The sequence below is a fragment of the Aegilops tauschii genome, chromosome 6 (assembly GCF_002575655.3).
Source record: "Aegilops tauschii subsp. strangulata cultivar AL8/78 chromosome 6, Aet v6.0, whole genome shotgun sequence".
NCBI lineage: Eukaryota > Viridiplantae > Streptophyta > Magnoliopsida > Poales > Poaceae > Aegilops > Aegilops tauschii.
The window spans coordinates 290,245,561-290,255,474 of NC_053040.3; the positions used below are offsets into that span (position 1 = coordinate 290,245,561).

General features: G+C 50.7%; 1 protein-coding gene across 4 annotated transcripts; it reads right to left on the bottom strand.

Annotated features, from left to right (window-relative positions):
* Positions 1–6,585: 6,585 nt before the first annotated feature.
* Positions 6,586–9,238, bottom strand: LOC109746751 (uncharacterized). Of its 4 annotated transcripts, none has more exons than XM_020305859.4 (4): positions 8,963–9,238; positions 8,817–8,870; positions 8,189–8,449; positions 6,586–7,310 (listed from the first exon to the last, which is right to left on the bottom strand). In XM_020305859.4, the coding sequence occupies exons 3-4, from the start codon at positions 8,447–8,449 to the stop codon at positions 6,891–6,893; spliced, it is 681 nt and encodes a 226-aa protein (XP_020161448.1). In that variant the 5' UTR covers positions 8,817–8,870; positions 8,963–9,238; the 3' UTR covers positions 6,586–6,890. The 4 variants fall into 4 exon arrangements, with proteins under 4 accessions (XP_020161448.1, XP_020161445.1, XP_020161447.1 ...); XM_020305856.4 differs by having other exon boundaries at positions 8,189–8,454; positions 8,963–9,237; XM_020305858.4 differs by having other exon boundaries at positions 8,947–9,187.
* Between the last annotated feature and the right edge of the window lie 676 nt (positions 9,239–9,914).

Genomic DNA, 9,914 nt, shown 5'->3' on the forward strand with positions numbered 1-9,914 from the left:
ATTAGGAAGAGGGTCACCATCAGAGGCACGAAGCTGAACGTTGAGATCCATAGGAGTCACAACTGTGCGCTCATCACCGAGAGCAGCGCGAGAAAGAAGATCCTGAATATATTTTTCTTGGGAGATGTAGAAGCCATCAGAGGTCGAGGAGATCTCAATCCCAAGAAAATAGCGAAGTGGACCAAGATCAGTCATGAGGAACTGGTCGCGAAGGCGAGCCTTAACAAAGGCAACGTAGTCAGAGTCGTCACCAGTGATGATCGTGTCATCAACATAGAGAAGGAGAAGAGTCCGACCACGAGGAGACGTGTGAACAAACAACGCGGGATCATGATCACTGGGCAAGAAACCAGCGGTAGTCACCACAGAGGCAAAGCGCTCAAACCAGGCGCGAGGGGCCTGTTTAAGACCATAGAGGGAGCGGCGAAGTCTACAGACCATACCATCAGGAGCATAGTACCCCGGTGGTGGCTGCATATAAACCTCCTCACGCAACTCGCCATTGAGAAAGGCGTTCTGAACATGAAGTTGAGAGATAGACCAATGACAAACAGAAGCCACAACAAGAAGAGTGCGGACAATGGTCATGTGGGCCACAAGAGCGAATGTCTCATCATAATCGCGTCCCTGCTCCTGCTGAAAACCACGAGCCACAAGACGCGCTTTGTAGCGCTCAAGAGAACCACCAGAGTGAGTCTTAATCTTGTAGACCCACTTCCAGGTGATGGGACAAACACCGGAAGGGAGAGAAACCAGATCCCATGTGCCAGAGCGCTCAAGGGCAGCAAGCTCTTCGGCCATCGCAAGCTGCCATTCAGGCTGAGTCATGGCAGTCCGATAGGAAGTGGGCTCAGCAATAACAGAGAGACCGTACCGATCAGGAGAGTAGCGATCAGGCGGGGGGCGAGGCCGAGCACGGAGGTTATGAATCGGGGGAGGCGTGAAGGGAGGTGCACCAGAGGTGGAAGGCGCGTCAGGAGAAGCATCCTTAGAACGAGAGCGACGAGTATAGTGGAGAGGAAACGGTGAGAGAGGGTGACGACCTGGAGATGATGGTGGAGAGGTGGAGGAGGAGGATGGGGAAGATGGTGTCGATGGTGAAGGAGAAGGAATGAGAGGTGCAGGAGGAGGTGAAACATGAGGCACATAGCAGGGTGTATCGGGGAGAAGAAGAAAAGAAATATCGTCCAGAGAGAAGCTCGAGGAAGAAGGACGTGGGTAGTAAGAGCAAGACTCATCAAAGGTCACATCACGCGAGATGCGCAAACGACGACCAACATGATCCCAACAGCGACAGCCCTTGTGCTCATCACTGCAGCCAAGGAAAACACACTCAACCGACTGAGCAGTCAGTTTGGTGCGTTCTCGCGGGGCAAGAAGGACATAGCACACACATCCAAATATGTGAAGAGCTGAGTAGTCAGGAGAACGACCAGTGAGACACTCCATAGGAATAGCACCCTGCAGAGCAGTCGATGGCTGAATGTTGACGAGGTAGGTGGATGCAGAAACAGCCTCAGCCCAAAAGTGGGGTGGAAGGGAAGCGGCAATCATCAGTGCACGAGCCGTCTCAAGTAGATGAATGCTTATGTTCGGCAACGCCATTCTAAGCATGAGCACCAGGACATGAGAACTGGGCAAGAGTACCCTGTTCCGCAAGAAAACCACGCAACAGCTGGGAGAAACTCACCAGCGGAGTCAGCACGAAAAGTACGAATGGGCGTGGAAAACTGGGTGTGAACCATGGCAGCAAAACGTTTGTATATAGAGAGAACCTCGCTACGAGATTTCATGAAGTAGAGCCAAGTGTAGCGAGAGAAATCATCAATAAACAAGATATAGTAGCGATGACCACCTTTCGAATCAAAGGGAGCAGGACCCCAGACATCAGAATGAACTAAGTCAAAGGACGCTGAGATACCGACTCATTGGTAGGGTAAGGTAACTGGGTCTGTTTGCCAAGTCTGCAACTATTACAAAAACCATCTCCAGATACAGACCCCAAGAGGCCCTGACGAACTAAAGAAGACAAGCAAGAGCCACAGATGTGACCGAGGCGATGATGCCACTGCTGGAAGGACGCAGACGAAGAGTCAGCAAGAGCATGGGAGCTGGCAGAAGTGGTGGCAGCGGAAGAAACACAAAGCCAGTCAACCTCCCAAAGGCCCTCTGACTCACGGCGCCGGGGGCCAGCACCAACCAAAGCCTTGGTGCGACGACCCTGAATGGAGCAAGAGTCGGTATCAAGAATGACGCGACAACCAGAATCAGTAAGTTGGGCAGCGAAAAAAAGATTCATGATAAGGCGAGGAACATGTGAAACACTAGGAACAGAAAAAGATGGAATGGAAAGAAGACCACGACTAGCAACAGGAAGAGGTGTGCCATCAACGGTAAGAACATTAACAGGCGAATCAAGAGGTCGTAGAGAAGACATCACGGAAGAATCAGAAGACATATGAAAGGAGGCTCCAGAATCCAGAACCCACGAAGATGTACCTGACTGTGTAGATGCCTGCGGTGGTGGAGAAGTGCATGCAATCACAACAGCAGAGGAACCAGTCGACGAGGAGCCGGAGGAAGCAAGTAGACGCTTTAGGCATACAATATCCTGGTCAGTGAGTGACGGAGTCGAGGAAGACGCTGGAGTGCCGCTGGAAGAGGAGCGCCTCTGGTCTCGCTTCTTCTGGCGACAATCAGACTCTGTGTGACCTGACCGGGAGCAGTAACCACAGAAGGTGTAACGGCGCGACGTACTCTTCTCAGCATAAGGACGACGACTCACCCCCTTGAAGGAGTAGGCAGGAGTGGTGGAGCGGTGAGTGAAGGAAATATGCCCTAGAGGCAATAATAAAGTATTATATATTTCCTTATATCATGATAAATGTTTATTATTCATGCTAGAATTGTATTAACCGGAAACATAATACATGTGTGAATATATAGACAAACAGAGTGTCACTAGTATGCCTCTACTTGACTAGCTCGTTAATCAAAGATGGTTATGTTTCCTAGCCATAGACATAAGTTGTCATTTGATTAACGAGATCACCTCATTAGGAGAATGACGTGATTGACTTGACCCATTCCGTTAGCTTAGCACTCGATCGTTTAGTATGTTGCTATTGCTTTCTTCATGACTTATACATGTTCCTATGACTATGAGATTATGCAACTCCCGTTTACCGGAGGAACACTTTGTGTGCTACCAAACGTCACAACGTAACTGGGTGATTATAAAGGTGCTCTACAGGTGTCTCCGAAGGTACTTGTTGGGTTGGCGTATTTCGAGATTAGGATTTGTCACTCCGATTGTCGGAGAGGTATCTCTGGGCCCACTCGGTAATGCACATCACTATAAGCCTTGCAAGCATTGTAACTAATGAGTTAGTTGCGGGATGATGTATTACGGAACGAGTAAAGAGACTTGCCGGTAACGAGATTGAACTAGGTATTGAGATACCGACGATCGAATCTCGGGCAAGTAACATACCGATGACAAAGGGAACAACGTATGTTGTTATGCGGTCTGACCGATAAAGATCTTCGTAGAATATGTGGGAGCCAATATGAGCATCCAGGTTCCGCTATTGGTTATTGACCGGAGATGTGTCTCGGTCATGTCTACATAGTTCTCGAACCCGTAGGGTCCGCACGCTTAAAGTTAGATGACGGTAATATTATGAGTTTATGTGTTTTGATGTACCGAAGGAGTTCGGAGTCCCGGATGAGATCAGGGACATGACGAGGAGTCTCGAAATGGTCGAGACGTAAAGATCGATATATTGGACGACTATATTCGGACATCGTAAAGGTTCCGAGTGATTCGGGTATTTTTCGGAGTACCGGAGAGTTACGGGAATTCGTATTGGGCCTTAATGGGCCATACGGGAAAGGAGAGAAAGGCCCCAAAGGGTGGCCGCACCCCTCCCATGGACTAGGGAGGGGGGGCGCCCCCTTCCTTCCTTCTCCTTCTCCCTTCCCTTCTCCTACTCCAACAAGGAAAGGAGGAGTCCTACTCCCGGTGGGAGTAGGACTCCCCCCTATGGCGCGCCTCTCCCCTTGGCCGGCTGCCTCCCCCTTGCTCCTTTATATACGGGGGCAGGGGGGCACCCCAGAGACACAACAATTGATCCTTGAGATCTCTTAGCCGTGTGCGGTGCCCCCCTCCACCATATTACACCTCGATAATACCGTTGCGGAGCTTAGGCGAAGCCCTGCGTTGGTGGAACATCATCATCGTCACCACGCCGTCGTGCTGACGAAACTCTCCCTCAACACTCGGCTGGATCGGAGTTCGAGGGACGTCATCGAGCTGAACGTGTGTAGAACTCGGAGGTGCCGTACGTTCGGTACTTGATCGGTCGGATCGTGAAGACGTACGACTACATCAACCGCGTTGTGATAACGCTTCCGCTGTCGGTCTACGAGGGTACGTGGACAACACTCTCCCCTCTCGTTGCTATGCATCACCATGATCTTGCGTGTGCGTAGGAATTTTTTTGAAATTACTACGTTCCCCAACAGTGAGACGAGCAGATGACACAGGAGTTCGGGCAGCCAACACTGAAGGAACCACAAGTAACCCAGCAGAGCGAAGGCGGGTCTCTTCAGCAAGAAGCTCAGCAAGCACCTCCGAGATAGGAACACGATCACGAGCAAGCAAGTGAGCCCGTCGGGGCTCAAACTCGGAGCGGAGACGAGATAAGAACTCATGAACCCTCTGAAACTCCAAGTCAGACCGCGTAGTCTGACAGCAACGGCAAGTGCCACAAACAACTGTCCGCAGTGAGTCAAGCTGACGCCAGATGGCAGAGCACTGTGAATAGAACTCATCAACAGATGAGTCACCCTGCTGAAGAGCATGCTCGTGACGCACCATAGAAAGGTATAGAGCATCGCCAGAGGGCTGATAGCGCTGACAAAGATAGGACCACATCGCTGCAACAGTGCCGAGGCCCATGAACTCCGAAGCAAACTGAGGGAGGACACTCGCAGTGAGAACAGCAGCAGCTCGAGCATCATCATTGCACCACTGAGTGTAAGCAGACAGATCATCCCGGTAGACAGAAAGAGCATCACAATATACGGATACCTGCTGATCATAGGCATCAACTGCAGCACCATCAAGAGCCTTGGCTGCATCCTGATCAGCCTGAGAAGCATCAGCAGCAAGCACCGACAGTACCAGCGGAACAGGAGCCACCGGAGCAACAGGGCAGGGTGGACAGGGTACCTCGCCAGAGAGAACGCCCCACAGCAGAAGACCGCGCATGTGAATACGCATGAAACCCGCAAACTCAGCATAGTTGGTGCCATCGAAGATCACCGAGCACCGAGGGAGAGCGACATAGCCCGAAGAAGACATGAGAAAGTCTCCCTTCTGCTTCTCTTTTTTTTGGGGGGGGGGGGTCAACGGGCCCTGAACTCGATCTGGATCAAGGGAAACGCTCGAACCAGGAAACGAGCGAGGCAAGAGAGATCGACCACGGCCAGGGAGGCAGGGGGTGGTGACGGACAGGAGAAGAGCCGGATCCGGAGCCGGACCGGACGGCGGCAGCGGCGGCCGGACCGGGCTGCGGCGGCAGCAGCCAGACTAGGCAGCGGCAGCGGCCGGACCGGGCTGCGGCGGGAGCAGCCGGACTAGGCAGCGGCAACGGTGGCCGAACAGGGCGAGCTGGGCGGCGGTGACTCCCAAATGGAGCTGGAAACCAGCCACGGGCTGCAACGGGGGCTGAGAGGAGCCAGGTGCAGCGAGCCTAGCACGGCCAGCCACGGGCTGCAACGGGGGCTGAGAGGAGCGCCTCTGCAAGAGGAGGCGAGCAGCGGGCAGCCGGAGACTGTGGACGGAGCCTAGCAGCGGCGACAGCGACCAGGATGAAGCACACACGGAGTTGCATCGTGCGGGAGAGAGGCTAACCTAGCATCTGATACCATGTTAGATAAACAGCAACTAGTATTCACTGAGGGCCAAAGGCCATTACATATACATGTTTGGTAAAGTGCAGGAAACCCCTTATACAATGAGGATATACCAAAAAGGGACTGTACACATCTAACAGTGACGATGACAGCATTCGGTGGTTGTTTGCGGAGGGCATGGTCGGCGCAAGTCCTGCATATTTCCCTTGTGTTGCTCGTCGTCAAAGTCGGAGCTGTCGGTTGCTTGCGCGTGTGGCCATCCGTTGGCATTTGCCCTTGTGGCTTCTGTTCCATGTCGGTGGCCAGGTTGGCCGGTGGTGCCCGTGTCATGTGGGTTGTGTTGTATCGGTTTTAGCTCGGTTTTTCGTCAGTTAACCGGGCAATTCTTTTCTTCTTAATCAATGAAAATGGCAAGTCTTTTGCCTCGTTTAAAAAATAATCATGCTCTTGTTGTTGGTTTCTTGGAACGAGGATAACAACATCCACGAATAACAATTCCAAGTGCATTGACAATTTTTTTGAAAGTAAGTGCATTGACAATTGCATAAAGACTTGGCAGCAATATAAAGTTCCGGAACACCAAATCGCTGTTGCCCTGCAACACATTCTGCAGACCAGAATGCCAGGACCTCGCGCCCCAACCAGAAAATCTTATAAGGTATGTCACGTACCAACAAGATATTATTTTGCTCCACAACAGAAGATGCACCATATCTATCGTCTTATTAGTTACCGTTAGTTACAGTGGAACAACAAACAAGGAGATCAGCTGAATGACAAAACACAGTAACACAATCAAGTCTGGTGATGTAATCCTACATGTGCCCTCAAGCAGAGAGCCACAGCTACCACCGCCCATACCCCAAGTCCTCAAGCAGAGAACCATGAGCACAACACCACTCCTCAAGCAGAGAACCGAGCACCATGATTAGTTAGGACTAGCCGCTAAGAAAGCAGCAGACATCAGCTCAGCGCATAGACATCAGGGTGCGCCTCTGGACAGCCGGGGTCTTGGAAGGCCGAGTAGCCTCGGGATCAGTTCGCTTGAGGTTCCGGCTCACCATCTTCTCAATCGCATCTATGGAGCTGGCCAGTTGCTTCTCCACGCCTACTTCTCCACTTGGTCTGGATGTAGACTGCAAGGAGCAGTCATCAGATGCCTTCACCACCGTGGTGCTCTCGCCCTCGCCCAAGCAGGTTGCTGATGCTGCGGTGGTTTCAACAACTTTAGCCCAGCCAACACCCAGGGTTTCATTTGTTGGTGCTGTGCTTCCATGAATACCCTCGTCTGTTTGTGCTGGATCCTCAGGCTCCGAGGAGTCTTCTTCATCCCACTGGAGCTGCTGCCGAGCCGCAGCATCTCGCAGCCGGCTTTTCCTCTCAACAGCCTGCAGAGAACTTAGTTAGTATAGCACCAGACTGCCATGGAAACATATCATCTTAAAGGGTGAAACTGCATTTCCATTTTCACCATGCTAAAGTTGACAGTCTACAAGCAGATATCAACCCTGAAGCAAACAGAACTATGAGCAGGAATAAAAGGCATGAACAGCTAACTATTTCAGAGATGTTGCATTTTTTTCGATGCATACTCAAGGGAAGCAGTGAGGCAAATTTATAATTCCAAAATATTAGAAAAAAGATGGGTAAATGACTGAACATGGGATTAAAACTTGACACACAAACACATTGCTGAAAGAGAGCATCCAGGTTATAATAACATAGCATAATCGGGAAGAAAAGAAAATCCAGTGTAAACAACACATTACAGAACAAACTGGAGTATAATTCTGAAGGTTTAAAAAAAAAGATGGGTAGATAACTGAACATGGACAAAAACTTGACACAGGAAAACATCAAAGTTCAGTTATCTAAAATTGCATCACCTAAATAACATTATATCCATTGTGTAAGCACTACATTACAGAGCAACTGGAGTGTCGTTCCAAAATATGAGAGTTTATTAATGGATATATGACTGAACGTGGAGTAAAACTTGATACACAAATATCTTGCTGAAAGAGAACACATGAAAAGTAAACTGAGATTGCGGCCCACAAACTACACTATTGATGTACAAATTCATACACCAGGTCAGATGTTGCATGAATCTCAGCAAGGTACAAAACTAGCATAAGCTAGATCATACTGTTGTGAATACTAACTTTGGACGCCATAGACTAGGCACAGCTAAAATGCACATGATCATACAATGTAAAACTGTCATGATCCATGAAGCAGACCCACAAGAGGAAATGTTTATCACCTTGATGACTGATGTGATATCACGGAGTGGGGTCCTTGGGTACCACTCGGGCAGGGAGCTCCTCCTCTTGGGTGCAGCCCACGCAGCCCACGCTGGTGGCACGTTCTCCTTGTTGCTGGACGGTGACGGGACCCGACGAGCAAGCGGCTTGACGGCGCCCTTGTCCACCACGGCTCCGGGAGACGCCACCCTCCTGACGAAGAATCCACCGCCAGAGCGATCGGCTACAGCCGTCCTGCTGGCAATCCTCACTTCAGCCATCTTTACTGCGAGAAGATTGTAGCAGATCAGCAACAACGAAAGAACTCAAGAAACGCATCCAAGATGAACACGTGGTCCTACAAATTCCTGGTACACTCCTCGAGCACGAAGAGCACCCATCAAGAAATCGCCTCGAAACAGAAAAAAATCCTCTATTCTCCGACTCTTTCTGGTCAGAATCTGTAAAAACTTCGAAAGATTCGCAACAAAAGAACCCAAGAATTTTTTTCGAAGTTCCAAAGATTCGCAACCAAAGAACCCAAGATTTGTTTTTCGAAAAGAACCCAAGAATGGATCAGGAAACAGCAGGGACGCCGTTTGGGCGGACGCGAGCCAACCAAATCTGCCCAGATTTCAAACTACTCACCTCAGATTACTCCCGCTCCGAATCCTGCACGCCAATCCTTACCCTTCCGCAGATCTGAGAGGCCATAAACGAGAGAAACGCATCAACGAATTGCTCGGGAAAGGGCAAGAACACAAACCCCCCCAAAAACCTGCAAAATTTCTCACGATTTGCTCTGCTCTTCCCCCCGATTCCAGTCGATTCGAACCTCGCAACGGCTACTTCCTAAGGTACGGCCCTACTTGACCCCTAGGTCTGGGTAGATTCCTCCGGTTCGGACTACAGGGTGGCTATGGGTTTCTATCTAAATCTGCTCTCCTTTTGTTTTTGAGATGAGAAGTTTCTAGGGGTCTATTTTCTAACTAACGGGAAGGGGAGGCGAGGAGCGGGTTCTGGGCTTGTTTCAAATAAGGAGGCCAAAGTGGCCGCCGCTGTAGTGGTGTGCGTTGAGTGGACAGGGAGCACCGTCTTGTGTCGTGTGTCTGGCTGGAGGAGGAGATGGCAGAGTCATTCCGGTGTATGGACCTGGTGTATAGTTCATAAAATTATGCCGTTGCTTGGCCCTGCTGCAGAGGTCTTTCTCTTTCCTTTCTGAAATAAGGGTACCAAGTGTAAATATGTAACCCCCTCAAGTCGATTAAGTGTAAGGGCAACTCCAAGGCAAGGACACGTGTTATGTCCGCCCAACAATGGCTCACGCATTGCGTGGACTTAAAAATATAGGCGTCTCAAAGGGATCAGTCGCCTCGCACGCCGTCAGATGTAAAACGCTGCAACCATTTGATCTGTTCCAAACACGAGCACTGCTGTTATGGCGGGGTTGTAACAACAGAGCAACCCCTATCCGATAGTGCAGCCCGCCAATGTTTGTCGGACCGGCGTCCTGTCCAAAGATGCCCCAAGGCAACACCGTGTAGCCCCCAACAATGCTCCAATGCAACTTCGGCGATGCTTCATCACACGATCATGCGCCCCCGCCGCCTCGACGATGCTTCAATGCAACTCCGGCGATGCTCCATCACAACATGCGCCACCCCCACCGCCCCCGACGATGCTCCAATGCAGTGGCGGAGCCACGATTGGACCTAGCCCCAGCCCCATGCATGCTACAGTGTTACT

What these genes read in the sequence shown, in the direction of transcription:
- LOC109746751 (XM_020305859.4), bottom strand. Translation starts at nt 8,449, where the DNA reads ATGGCTGAAGTGAGGATTGCCAGCAGGACGGCTGTAGCCGATCGCTCT. An exon ending in ATATCACATCAGTCATCAAG is followed by an intron (nt 7,311 to 8,188) that starts GTGATAAACATT and finishes AGTTCTCTGCAG; the next exon opens with GCTGTTGAGAGGAAAAGCCG.